At 47.1% G+C, this 15,000-nt stretch overlaps 1 protein-coding gene across 9 annotated transcripts in view; it reads left to right on the forward strand.

The window, feature by feature from the left end:
* The window catches only part of celf5a (cugbp, Elav-like family member 5a), a 168,730-nt gene that overhangs the window by 88,886 nt on the left and 64,844 nt on the right, over positions 1 to 15,000 (forward strand). For all 9 annotated transcript variants that reach the window (XM_048252019.1, XM_048252023.1, XM_048252021.1 and 6 more), the window contains exon 3: positions 10,848 to 10,896. In XM_048252019.1, coding sequence (XP_048107976.1) covers positions 10,848 to 10,896 — 49 coding nt within the window. The remainder of the gene's footprint in view (positions 1 to 10,847; positions 10,897 to 15,000) is intronic.

A 15,000-nucleotide genomic window follows, 5' to 3' on the forward strand; every position in this document is an offset into this window, starting at 1 on the left:
AAAGGAAGTGCTAGTTTTCAGCTGGAGCAAATTCTGTGAAACGGAAATCAGAAAATGTTCAGTATGAACTACTAATGTTTCATTTCACCGTTTAAAATGTCATGATCCTGTGTTATTTAGGATGGAAATAATCTCATCTGATAAACTGGCACAGCATAGGGGGGCATGAGATAATCTACCAAAAAAATAAATCAGAAATCTTCTCATTCCAATCTAGATACTTCAAAGTCGGGTACTTGTGTATCCCGATCGTTTTAATCTGAGTTCTAATCTAGCTCGGCCGCCCGTCCAAACTGACTTTTATCAGCTCAGCGCTCTCGCCATAATGAGATTACGCTAATGAACATTTTAAGACAGTGGGAAGTCCTGCCGATGAGTTAAAACATTCTCCAGCAGCTCAGGCACAGTAGGAAGGGATTTTACTCCATGTTTTTACCCTTCATAAAAAACATATCAAGGACCAATTTGTTTTTAAAATTTGTTTCTTTGCACAAAGAATATTTATTATTCATATTTTAAATGTTGTGTTTTTTGCTTTGTAATTTGTTTGCTAGTGTGATTCCTTGCTACCATACCATGACTGTAGAACTACTCAGATATGTGAATGAGATACTGTATATTCTCTTTAAGACATGGGCTTTTCATGATTTTAGCAGGACGGTGAAGCTGGAATGTGTAGTGACAGAATGCCTAGATTTAGCATCTTTCCGGAATCTTCTTTCCAAAAAAAAAGGCCACCCCCTGAGCCCTGTGGAGCTACCTTGAGCTCCTGAGCAGAGAGCAGATCCGGAGCACAGGCCATAGTGATTCAGCTTCTCCACAGCCACGTGACACAACACACACACACACACACACACACACACACACACACACACACACACACACACATATGTCCTCATGCATGCACACAAACACACGCACGCACGCACACACACACACACACATACACACACACACTGTTGCAAACTATTCCACACCCTAACCCGCACACATACAGTATGCAAACACAAGCACACACACAAATATGCCCACATGCACCCATGCCCACAAACACAAGCACATAAGCACACACTTGCTCAAACAAACAAGCATACTGTCAGACAGAAACACACACACATGCACACACACACACACACACACACACACACACACACACACACACACACACACACACACACACACAAGCACTCACTCACACTATGACAGCCACTCCCCTCCCTCTCTCCCTGAAAAACAAAAAACAGCCATCAAAAACCTTCGGAGAGAACCAAATGGGAGCTGGGCAGACACTTCCAGCGTGTTTTCTGCCTCAGTGCGCCTTGTTCTCACTTAGTCAGAGTTGTTGTGTGTGGATGGGGAAATGCTGTGGGGTCAGACCGTGTGCTCACACTGCAGCTCCAGGTCCATGTCAGTTCAAGGTTGAACCTACCTACCTATCTTCCTCTCTCTCTCTCTCTCTCTCGCTCTCTCTCTCTCTCTCTCTCTCTCTCTCTCTCAACAGCGCATCAATCTATCTTTCTTTTACTCTGTCTTTCTCTCTTGGTCTTTTTTTATATATCTTGGTACCCCCACCATGGGAATTTATTTGTTTTTCATTTCATTTTATTTTATTTTTTACTTTTATTTAGAGGTTTATGTGCATATGGGCAGGGGCGGTAGGGACTCCAAACAAAGACAGGGTATGAAAAGGCTCCTGAGTTGTTTGAAGAGATTAGTGGTGGTGCCCAGCTTTGGAGCGGGTAGGGGGTGTGCGTGTGTGTGTGTGTGTGTGAGTGTGTGTGTTTGTGTGGGTGGTGAACTGTCCCCCGGTGTTGAAAGGAATCATAAACAGGGTTATTGTTGGAGGCGGAGCGGCAGCTCTGTCGGTGTTGACAGCAGGTGACGGGTCGCCGTGGCCAGCACCGCGTGATATCTGCGAAAGAGGGCGGGCGAGGTGGGCCGGGGCGGCGGGAGGAGCAGATGGGCCTTGGCAGGCGGCATGCCAGCCGCCCGCTCACTCCTGAGCTTTGGCGTCGCACCCGCTCGTCCCTATAGGGCCCGGCAGACGGCGGCCGTGCTAAATAAAACAAAAAAAACGAAATAAAGATGAAAAAAGAGGAAAACAGACAAGGCAAGGTTGTTCCGGCGACAGGACAGGACGAGGACGCAGTGCGCTGTACCGCGCTGATTGCGAGAAGATCATCTACTGTATGTGCCGTTAGTGAAGTGATTGTCAGGCGCCTATGAAGGGTCTCTCATGCGTACATATATGTGTCTGTGTGTGTGTGTGTGTGTGTGTGTGTGTGTGTGTGTGTGTGTATGCATGCGTGCGTGCATGGGGGAATAGCGATCAGCCAGATGTTTTCCCGTAGATGAATTAGCATTAGACTGTTTTGGTGATGAATGAAGTTTGGTGAGCGTGGCGAGCACTAAAGCAAGGGAAGCTGTGGTGCTTGTGCCACAAGCCCATGGCATTCTGGGAGTTATTTCATGACCACCCCCCCCCCACACACACTCCCCCGCCCCCGTCCCTGAGCCCCACCCGCTGATGTGGGAGAGAGGATGCTGCTCTGACAGCCGCGCCACGCTACATTATTATTCTGGGAACGCTTCCTCAGGGCAGATGGATGGACAGTTCTGGTCATGTACGGTTTGGAGCCTCAGGTCGCTCTCTCTCCCCCTCTCTCTCTCTTTCTCTCTCTATCCTCTCTCCTTCTCCCTCTCTCTATCCTCTCTCCTTCTCTCTCTCTCTCTATCTCTCTGTCCTTCTCTCATTTGCTTCCTCCTCTCACTTATCTTGTCCCTCACTGTCTCCCTTTTTTTCTGTCTCTGTCTGTCCTTCTATTTGTCATCCTCTTTCTCCCCTTCTCTTTTTCCCTCCCTCTTTTTTCTCCCTCCCTCCCTCTGTCTTCATTCCCTCTCACCCCCACTCTCCTTTCCTTCCTCCCTCTTTCTCTCTCTCTGTCTCAAACTGACACTTGTTTAGATCCCTCTCCCCACCAAGACAACATGCTTGGCTGCCTCTGCTTCTGCCCCACACTCACACACACTCTCCCTCTCTGCCCCCAAACACCCCAGCCCCCTCAGCCCCTAGCCCCCCTGGTCCTTCCCTTCCTGGGCTCTGCACTGTTGTCATCCCCTCAGGAACACGATGAAGAGGAGGAGGCAGTGTGTGTGTGTGTGTGTGTGTGTGAGTGTGTGTCTGTGTGTGTGTGTGTGTGTGTGTGTGTGTCTGTGTGTGTGTGTGTGTCTGTGTGTGTGTGTGTGTGTGTGTGTGTGTGTGTGCGCGTGTGTGTGTGTGTGTTGAGGGGCTAAAAAAGTGCAAGCGCCGGTGAATTGCTAATAGGCTATCATGGGGCTCTTGAGGTGGAGGCCTGCTGGAGGTCTGTAACCCATTAAAGAAACGTCAACTCTGCATAGGTACGTCAGGAATTATGGGTCACTGGCCAGGAAACGTTTCCCGGCTGCCGATTGGCCGAAGCGCTGCCCTGTAATCTGTCACAATCCAGCACTTGCAGTGACAGCACAGGGAGCATCCGCCAAGCTTCACCTGCGGAGGCCACCACAGCCACCACAGTTCAGTATACAGCTATATGCTGCCCTCTCCCATATTATAGGCCATTTAGGAGCCGCACGCTTTACGGACAGCTTGGACTGGAGGTCCCTGGTACAGGATAAATGTAGTACACACACACACACACACACACACACACGCATGCATGCATGCACACACACACACACACACACACGCATATGCAAACTATACATGAGCTCACATAAACACATATACACACACTAGATACAGTTATTTATTTAAGTGTAGAGAAATCCCACTTTCCCCACATACTCACACACTCACACACACACACACACACACACACACACACACACACACACACACACACACACACATACATACACTTACATATATATTCTCAAACATGGTTATTTTTTCTCTACTCTGGCTGTGAAGCCATAAGACCTAACTAACTAGACAACTACTGTAAAATACTTTGTGTAGTGAAGAATATAGATGGACAAGTGAGAGGAGACTCCTTTGATGATGCCCTTCTTGACCACACACCACAGTGCTTTGCTATCAGCTGGCAAGCACGGGGTAAAATTCATGAGTATTTAAAAGACCTCATTTCAAACAGAGAGCGCGGACGAGCCCTTGTGTGCTTTGAAGATAACCTTCATTAGATAGGTGCGCAAAGAGAGTAGGAGGTGGGGTTTTTTTGGTGGTTGGATGGCTAGGTGGGGGTTGGGGGTGTGAAGTTGGTGGGTGAGATCAAAACAAATTGAACGGCAGTTCAGTAACTTGTGGGCGGCCGGCGGCTGTGTGTGTTGCTCTGGTGTGTCACGTCAACAGCTCTTTGGAGTTGAAAAGCGTCGGGGGCCGAGAGATATCGGGGAGTGATGCCCTTCTCTTGATAACGGCACCAGGCTCTGAAGTCAGGGTTTGTGGGGAGTCGGAATCTCTCCGTCTCTCTTTATCACTCCTCTCACACGCACACGGTTCACAGACAGACGCTGTTGGCTGACGGGGGGGGGTGGGGGAGTTTCTTTTTTTCTTTTTCCAGAACCTTTCATGTCTTATGTCCAAGGCATGACTTTGACTTCTTTTTTAGTCAGAGGAAAGTCAGTCCGGTTCAGAGTGACTTTTACGAGGCGAGAGTCGTGAAGGAAGAGTTTGTCCTATTCTATAGAGTGGTGAGGATGCGCACACAGCGAGGACTTCAGATGTTTGTTTATTTAATGTTTATTTTTATTTTACATTTAACTCAAAAAACTGAAACTCCGACAACTTCCCCCACACAAAGAATTTTCCCCATTTAAAAAAAAAAAAAATGGTGAAAAAAAGAACAAAACAAATCCTCCTGACCTGTCATTTGTCATAGCTGATTCATGTGAATATGCGAAGAGTGCGTAAACAAGAGTGAATAATGTTGCAGGGACAGCTTCCAGTTGCTGGCCCTAGTTTGGCCGTCTGTTTTGAATAATGACTGGCATTGCAGTAGAGCACACCGCACAGCTCAAAGCTCAAAGCAGGGACGGAAGACACCAGAGAGCCTCCACACAGCCTACTCCCCTCTGGTAAAGAACATATTCCACCGAAAACCAACTTAGTGAACAGGATAGCACAGGAAATGCACCTTTTTTTTCAGATAATCAGTCTCCTGTTCCTCTCCATCTGTTGTCTTGTCAGATGCCTCTGGTGCCTATGGTCCTTCTAACCTCTGTTTACTTTCACTTGCTTTCTTATTTATTTATTTATTTGTTTATTTGTGGTTGGTGAGGCTGCGATAGAAGTCCCTCGGTTTGGTGACTGCAATTGACAAGCCACTGGAGTGACGACCCTTATCATTGCTTCCACAGTGGTGCTGGAAGCTCTGCTGCCGCTCTCTTTTTTCCTCTATTTTTCTCTCTTTCTCACTCTCACACTCTCTCCCTCTCTCTTTCTCTTGCAAACACACATGCCATCTCCATCTCGTCTTTCTCTCTCTCTCTCTCTCTCTCTCTCTCTCTCTCTCTCTTTTTTTTCTTTCGCTCCCTCTCTCATCCCCCTCCTCTCCTCTTATTTTCTTCTCCTCTCCACCAGTATTCTCATGCTCGCTTCATTCTCTCATTGCTCCTCTGTCTTGTGTCATGTTTGTGTTCTGCTGGAGGATTCTGCAAACAGATGACTCCCTTTTGAAATAGCAACCAAATTGCTGGCTTGCCCATTCTCTCCTCTCTAAATGCATTACTCACTCGTTCCCCTTCTTCTTTGCTCTCTCTCTTTCTCTCAATTTCCTCTCTCTCAGACTCCTTCTCTCTCACAGCTCTCTCCTTTACAAATGCATCGTCCGCCCACCGCTGCTTTTTCTCTCTCCGAATCTTTCTCTTAATCACTACATTTCTATCTCTCTCTTTTCTCCTCTCCTCTCACACACTCCCTCTCTCTAGTCCTGACTTCTGCTGCAGAGAGAGAGAGAGAGAGAGAGAGAGAGCGAGAGGGAGGGAGAGAGATTTACGGACAGATCTCAGGCCCAGGGCTGTCACTGCTCTGTACACTTTCAAATCAATAATTGGAAATATTAATTATCACAGCTGGGATGCTCCAGTCAAAAGGTGTTTATTTGCCTATTAGGAGGACCAGGAGGAGATTGGGCTCTGATGGCCCGGTAATGTGTATTAATGATCTGGGGATAGTCTGTTATTTCACATTTAACTCATGAACTACACAGCTCTTTTTTTTTTTTGCATTCGCACTGAGCACACAGCTTTGTTATCATATGATGGGGGCGGGGGAATTTTACAATAATGGAAAATATAGTGTATATGTGCCTATTGTCATTGGGTCACAGCCACTGATGATGAAGGCGCCTAAATGTCAACATTTCCAGCAGCTGAGACAATGCAATGACACCATGAAGAGTATAGAGGTCAAGCTGGGGTCGGCCTGCACTGAGATACAGCTACACTTTAGTGCACACACTGCTGGCTCTAACCTGAGGCATCATCAACACATTAATGTAACCATAGCAAAGGAGAGTGTTGAGACTGTGTATCCAGGTGACAGGGAATTTGTCTGATGTTGCTAAAAAAGCCTAAACTCAAACACACAATGTTTACTTTATGGGAAGTGCTTTTTTTATTGTTATTAAAAAATAAATCCCACATGCTCCTCTCCTGCTGATATTATAAATGTTTATATTTGGGGCCGCTTCTCTGCGTTGCGGGAGAGATTGGCTGTTATTTATTGGCAGAAGCCTGCCTTTGTCTTACAGCGGCGCCCCCTCTCACCGCTCACAGCAGCCGCAGTGTCAGCCGCGGCGTAATGCGCATCGTCGCCGTTCGCCTCTCCTCGCTCCACGCCTCCCATCCACCCGGGCCCATCGGTGCATAATCAAACCTCATGACGGGGTGGGGGAGAAGAGAGAGAGAGAGAGAGAGAGAGAGCAAAAGCGTGAGCGAGGAGCTGCTGGTGCCCCCACTTTTTTTGGAAAATTGATGTCATGCATTCTCTCCCTCCTAAGCTGTTTACAAGCATTCAAATAGCCCAGGTATGGGAGACACTCTGAACGTAAACAATGAGATTATCAAGATCTGCCGGCATTTAAACACAATGAGACGTACACAGCCAGGGAGGAAAAAAAAGATCCTCCCAGAAAATAAGCTGAGGATAGGGATGAGGTGTGTGTGTGTGTGTGTGTGTGTGTGTGTGTGTGTCGGGGAGTTATGCATTGCATTCAAAAGGCATCCGTGCTAGATGGAAAAACTGTGATTTACATTCAAAGGCTCGGCAAGCCAGCGTGATATATCTGTGAGATGATTCAGCTATAGCGTGTTGCTATTCAGAGACAGGCATATTAATTATTACACTGTAAGCAAATAAGAGATGAGAGCGTGGCGGTGTCTTGGGGTGCGCTGTGACTGTCAGCGCGCGCGTGTTAAAAATGTATATGTATGCATTTTCTCCTGCCTGACAACGTCAGCCTGCTGTCGGTGAGAAACATTAGGGTGGAGTCGGGGCTGTGGACATGCCACTCAGCGCCAAGGCAATCTTATCTGGCAGCTGCAGGCAGCTAGGCAGCTCTCCTTCTCTCTCTCTCTCCTTTTCTCATGCTCTCTTTCTCTTTCATGTACTCTCTCCTCTCTCATGCTCTTTTTCTCTCCCTCTCCCTCTCTTCTTTCTCTCTTGCTCCATCTCTTGCTCCATCTCTTATGCTCTCTCTCTTTCTCTCTCTCTCTCTATCTCCCTCTGTCTCTCATGCTCTCCTTCTCGCTCTTTCATTCTCTTTTTCCTTTCTTCTACTGTGCTCTCTCCTTCTCTGTCTCCCTCTCACATGCTCTCTCTTTCTCCATTCTTTCCTCTCTTTCTTTCCTCCAGTTATCCATACAGACTAAACAAAACTAAAAACAGACTAAATTGAAAGAGTGTTTTAATTCACTAAATGCCACTAAAATCATTTGTATTTTCATCTAATAGACTTCAACTATGACTAAATTTAAAATAGCTTTTTTTAAAATGAACACTGCTCTGAATGCTCAGACAGCTTCGCAATTAAACTGTGTTTTGTTATTTGAACCGAATGCAGACTAAAAAGCCTTCCTTTTCTCTAGCTACCTTTTTATCATATGTGCGAGGAAGGTTTTGAACAGTGACTCACAAAGGGAAGCAGAAGCGAAAGGGGAAAAAAAAGAGAGAAAAAAAGAACACCCTAGAAAACTCTCCAAGGAGCACGGCAAAATGAATGGTTTCCCTGACAACGGCATGAGTTCATTAATTGTGTTCTTTGTTTATTCAGTGAGCATGTGGGTGTGCATGTGTGTTTGTGTGTGTGTGTGTGTGTGTGTGTGTGTGTGTGTGTGTGTGTGTGTGTGTGGGTGTTTATGTGTTTGTAGGTGTGTGGATGTGCGTGTGACTACACTTCATGTGTGCATTTGCACAGTGGTTATATCTCCCAAAAACAGGAAGCAATTTAGCCTAATAAACAGACCCAGACCTGTAGAGAAAATGCTTTACTTTCAGGAAATTGACTGGTCCATTACACTGGCCATACCTTCTCAGCTGACTGGTTACTTGTTTAATGTGAGATGTATTTTCACACATGTGCTATACGGTATATAAACCCGGCAATAACAAACACCATGAAGATGTGTTTGCATCTTTGTGGTATTAAGGTGTGTAGAGTTAGCTCAGGAGGTGGAAACCCTGTAAATATTCCTCGAAATGACACTGAACTGGCATAAGGGTCGCCACATTTCCATTTCTCAGTGTCAGTGGCATTGCATGTGCGACGCAACAAATTTCAGACTCTTGCCGCCTCTTGCTCTTCCTGACGTGAATACAGTTTGACAGTCCCATAAATATTTGAGGCAAAATGGTTTGTTTGAGTAGAATATTTCTCAGAAGGCTATGGATCATTCTCCTCTGAAAGACCTGGGCTCGTTGAGTTAAACTGTCAAACACTGTCCTGTGAAACACTAGGACCGTGTAAAAAACAAAACAAAACATCGAAATGATGGAAGGCTCTAGAATTTGCTTTGTCACGAACTAGCTGCTACCCTCGCTTCTTGAGAAACCATAGGCTTTGGGAAGCATGGTGGAAACATGGGTCTGAACCTCGACCTTCAAAAGCATAACATCTTGCCTTTTTTCCCCCCGCAAAGACGAACTGCTGGGATAGTTATTATTTACGATGGATAAATTTATGGAATAATTCCTGAGAGGAAGGTTGCTCCATTCCTCAAGGTGAAAATGGATACGTTTAGCACTTAATGAATCTGGCCCTGGCGTTCCCCCCATATATCAGCATGTTATTAAGACGTTTTAAAATCCCATTATGGTGTTTCTCCTTGAACAAGTCATGCTTTTATGGCACTGCCCTGTCTTTAAATTTGACCTTTTTAAGCTCCGCTCCAGAATTGGACAGTAAAAAAAAAATATGTTGACATAGTGGAGGGAAGAAGAAAAAAAAGAGGGGGACCAACAAATGTTGATCCTGAATCTCCTGAACATTTTTCAGATGCTTTGGCTTGGCTGTGCGTTCTAAAGCCATGCTTTGCTGGCAGTAAAATGGTGCTTAATTCTTAGTTGCAGATGGCTCAGAGTAGCAGGAAGGAAGGAGACATGATTGCTTTGCATGTCTTGGTGATCTTTCTACACAAACTGCATCCGATCAAGCCTAATATATATCATTCAAGTGCTTGGGCTGCTGTGACACTGGGGGGACTCGTGTTTTTTTGTTGTTGTTGTTGTTTTATTGAGAAAACAAAAAAGACCAGTCTTTAAAAGCAAGGTCCAGAAGGGGGATGTTTTACTTTTTGCACATGTTTTTGGTCCCTCCACCCACAACTCAACAAACAGGGCCGCCGGAAGCCTTTTATTCATTTTCGAGAGTGGATTGAAATCCTACTGATATCCTGATATTTTTTCCCCAGAATTTATCTTTGCAAACCCGTTTGACCTCTTTCCAAAGTCATCCTTACTTAACACCTCAGTAGGCCTACAGTGAGAATGAAGCGTGTGCGTCGGGAATTTTTGGTAAAGTTTTTTTTGTTTTTTTTTTAAGAATTCAAAAACGAGCAAAACTGTTCAACCCTAACAAGGGTAATGGAAAAAAATATATAAACAGAAGGAGCTAGAGAGATAGAGAGAAAGAACGAGAGAGAGAGAGAGAAAAAGAGAGAGAGAGGGGGAGCTTTGCAAAACACACGCCACAAAGACAGCGATGACAGAAGCATCTAATCCAACAAATGCCATTCTTATCAGGTTCTAGTGGATTACTGTGAGCCTCCAAACCACAGAATCCTTCCCCAGCAGACTGTGTGTGCGGCCGAGAGGGCCAGGGATCAATAGGGCTGCATTGATCCCTCTCCTCCTGCGGCTCCCTCCACTTTTATTGCGCCGGCATTTCTCCTGTGCACCCCTGAACCTGCCACTTTCTAAAATACACAAACATAAACAGGAAAGAATCAAATACAGAAAGTCTAAAAAAATTTTTTTTAAAAAATAGAGAAAGAAAAACAAGTAAACAAAACAAGTATTAAAAAAAAGTCTCGATTTCCTGGACTGTAAAAAGCAGGGAGTATTCCTGTTGTTTGGTTATGTGTTCATATGTGTTTGTTTTGCTCTGTGTGTGGCTGCACGACTTCGTCTCTCTCGTGGTGATCTTTTCGTGTGGCGGGCTTGATCAGCATCTGCTTGCCAGCTGTTTGCGTGGGCGAGGTGTCTGACACTTCAAGCTTGTTCCATCACCGAGGTGGCGACAGTTGTGTGTGTACATAAGTTTGTGTGTGTGTGTGTGTGTGTGACTGGCACACCAATACTAACCTTTCTCTCTCTCTCTCTCTCTCTCCCTCTCTCTTGTCTTCCCCAGATGACTCGTCCCATCCAGGTGAAGCCGGCAGACAGCGAGAGCCGTGGAGGTAGTTGTCTGCTCTTCGTCACTCCTTTTTATCTTTCTCTTATCCTGCCATCTCTGCCCCCCCCCCACCACGCCACAGACACACACCTCTCTCTGCTGCTCTCTCACTTTGTATTTTTTCTATATCCCTTATTTGTTACTCCCTCTCTCACTCTTTATCTCTCCCTAACCCCCTTTCTACCTCTGGCTCATGCCCAGTATGTATATATATATGTGTGTGTGTCTGTGTGTGTGTGTGATGGATGCTACTCGTATTCATTTTAATTAAGAGGACGCGGCGTTCCTGAGTGTAGAGGAAGTGGCTTCTGCTGCCTGTCTCACCTTGCTCCCTCTGCCAAGCACATTGCTCCAGCACTGTAAATTAAAAACTAATTAGCCAGGAGATTGGGACAGGAGCCTCAGGCCCCTGACACCATCCTACACACACACACTCCACACTCACACACACTCACACACACACACACACACACACACACACACACACACACACACACACACACACACACAGAGAGAGACAGACAGACACACACACACACACACAGAGACAGACACACACACACACACACACACACACACAGAGAGAGAGAGAGAGAGAGACAGACACACACACACACACACACACAGACACACACACACACACACACACACACACACACACACACAGAGAGAGAGAGAGACAGACAGACACACACACACACACAGAGACAGACACACACACACACACACACACAGAGAGAGAGAGAGAGAGAGAGACAGACACACACACACACACACACACACACACACACAGACAGACAGAAACACACACACACATACACACTATGCCATGTTTGGTCAAACGTAGGTGTGTGTCATCCGAAGCAGTGCACAAGTAGATGGATGGAGAGAGGAGGAGGGGTGGACGTGGTTGATGAGTGGGCGGCGTATGCCAAGAGCTCCTCTTCAATCTGGCCCTGAGAGGAGCTTTTGTGGCTCTTTGCCGGTCCCTTGTGCACCTGGGATGTGTTTGCATGCATGGGCTTATAGGAAGTGACTGCGTCCTTTCGCATATTCTTCTCGGGGGCTTCTTTGTGAGTGTGAACGGGTGTGTGTGTGTGTGTATCTGTGTGTGTCTGAGTGTTTGAGAGAAAAAGAGAGAGCCTCTCAGCATGTCAGTGTGACTGTGTGTGTATGTATGTGTGTGTGTGTGAGGGAGAGAGTGTGTATGTGTGCGTCCATGCGTGTGCACTGGAAACACACTAAATCCCACTTGAGGGAGGGTTTGTTTGGCCCAAGCGTCACACCAGTGGTGAGAGAGAGAGAGGGAGGGAGAGAGACAGGGAGGGAGAGAGAGAGAGAGAGGAGTGTCAAGTCCAGCCCTGCCCAGCACAGCTGCTGTCCCACTTCTGCTGCGCAGCTCACCTGGCAGCCCTCTGCATTCACATGCATTAGGATTGCTCTCAACTTGGCCCACTGTCAAACAATGCAATCTTCAAAGGACTGACACCACACACACACACACACACACACACACATCCTCACCCTCTCTACTCACCATCCCCAGAGACGGACATAAAAAGGCCTAAAAAAGATCACTATTTCTCTCTCTCTCTCTCTCTCTCTCTCTCTCTCTCTCTCTCTCTCTCTCTCTCTCTCTCTCTCTCTATCCTCTCGCTCACTGGCCTGTGTTGTCCAGGCTGGTCCTGAGCCCCCCAGAAACAGTCAAAGTGAGGAGGCCGGTGGGTCTTGTGCGGGCTGAGATTGATGCTCCATAAAGCCCTATTGATTTTGCCATTGTGCTGGTGTGTGCTCGCATTAACAATGACACTCAGCTGTCTTTTTACCTTGCTACCAGCGCACCCGGCTTTTAGAGCTCCCCAGGCTCCCCTTGGCCGGCCACAGACCCCCCTTTCCACCTGCCCTCCTGGTCCATCTCACCTCCCCCCCCCCACACACACACACACACACGCTTCGTCCACCCAGACCCCCCGTTATTGTCTGTCCGCCGTTGGCCCCCGGTGGGGATGGGGATGGAATGAGTGCTGGAGCAGGCCTCAGCGACGCCCATCATCTTAAATGAACAGCTCGGATCGCCACCGCAGGAGCAATCAAACACCGCCATGACTTTAACGGTTTCAGGAGAGCTCCGAAAACACCCCAACCACCACCACAGACACACACACACACACACACACACACACACACATTCCACTTGATGTCTGGTGCAGCGTTAGCCCATGGTGTCACAGAGAAGGTGGATGACTCCTCCATTGCCTTCCTCTTCTGCTGGCCTTCCTTCAGCTCCACAGTAACAATGTCAAAACCTGGGAACCCACGTGTGGAATGTTAATTATGTGTCTGCTCTGCAGCATATTCTATTCAAGCACAGCTTGTTTAAACCTTCATAGCTCTGCTGTGTGTGTGCATGAGTGTGTGTGAGGACAGGAGGAAGGGCTTGCTGAAGTATGTGACAAGAATGCACATACACATACACAGACACACACACAGACAGACACACAGACAGACACACACATTTATTCAACTCCATACATGCACCCACACACCCAACTGGCCAAGGTACTAGTGAACTATACCATTGGCCACCTCCAGCTCTTGTCTCCCCAAGACCTGCACGTAAGACGTTAATTATACATCTGAAGCGAGAGAGAGAGAGAGAGAGAGAGAGAGCAGACCGGCACCAGGGATGGACCCAGTAACCCAGTGTGTGTGTGTGAGGGTGTGTGAGGGGGGGGGGGTGGTATATAGTATTTTGTAGTCCAGCCAGCCTTACACTTGTGCCCCCCCCACTCCTAATTACTGTCTCTATCTCATTAAGTGGATAAGAGGTCGGTGCACCTGTTCCCTGAAGTCCACCTGGGACTCCCACACCCCACCCACTAAACCTATAGGAATCCCCTCCGCAAGGACCGCCTGTCACAGGTTATTAAGACTACAGAGCTAATGTGATTAAATGCTTTTGACTCCAACCTCCTTTCTTTTTTTTCTGTCTTTCTTGTTCTTTTTTTTTGTCCCCATTACGATCTGCATATGCATATGGAACATGACCGTGATTCGCCTTGACGGGACATCGGATTGACACGCTGCCGACTTAAATTACAATCCCAGCGCGTTATCATTAGAGTCGTTCTCCTGGCTGACAGGTTGCAACCTTGAATTTATGAGGACGCCATAAGTGGTTGTAACTGTTGACAACGGCACGCAATTACCTTTAATGCCGAGCGCAGGAGTCGGGACTCGATTCGTTCAGAATGTCGACGCCGTATGCTTATGTCAACCTCAAAAGCTATAGGCTTTGTATGCTCTCTGCACAAAGAAAAGGACATTAAGACGAGTCGGCGGCCAACTCTCTTGTGAGAAACGAGACTATTGTCTTCGAGACAAGTGGCCAAGAAGAATGAGTAAGCGGCGCACGCTAATACCTCTCTGTCTGATGGTGTGAGTGAGAAACGTCTGGATGTGAATATTCATTCCCAACCCTCACTCCTTTAATCTACAGCACTCCTCACACACAGGCGTCCTCTCCTCTCATCTCAATTACTAGCAGGTGTGTGTATATCGTTGAAGTGAGTCGGGGCAGCCGACGGCCTACCCTGTACATTTCCTCTTGTTCTCTCTCTCTCTCTCTCTCTCTCTCTCTCTCTCTCTCTCTCTCTCTGGGCTGCAGCAGGTATGAGACGGATTGATTTAGCTTTGGCAGCTTGTGGGGGGCTATGACTGGCACTGGTACGTGGCTGCTCCTCTCTCTCTTTCTACTCTCTCTCCCTCTCTCTTTTTCTCTCTCCCTCTTTCTTTCTCTGTCTCTGAAAGGCTGTTCAGTGGCTGCACTGGAGGCCTTTGAGGAGCCCTTTACGCCGAATAAATCAGATTTCGAACCGCTTTGATTTCCACAGAGCCCCCTCCCTTGAACAGACAGACATCTCTCTCTCTCTCTCTCTCTCTCTCTCTCTCTCTCTCTTTATTTATCTCTCTCTCTCTGCCGTACACCCCCTCCTCTTCTTCACCTTAAAAGAAAAACGACTCGCTACTCTGTCTCTGTCTTTACCTTTGGAAGAGGCAGCCATCTTGCACTAAGTGTACCCCCATTGCTCTGCCGGTCTTTGGGCTT

Source organism: Alosa alosa, chromosome 9 (assembly GCF_017589495.1).
Source record: "Alosa alosa isolate M-15738 ecotype Scorff River chromosome 9, AALO_Geno_1.1, whole genome shotgun sequence".
Taxonomy (NCBI): domain Eukaryota; kingdom Metazoa; phylum Chordata; class Actinopteri; order Clupeiformes; family Clupeidae; genus Alosa; species Alosa alosa.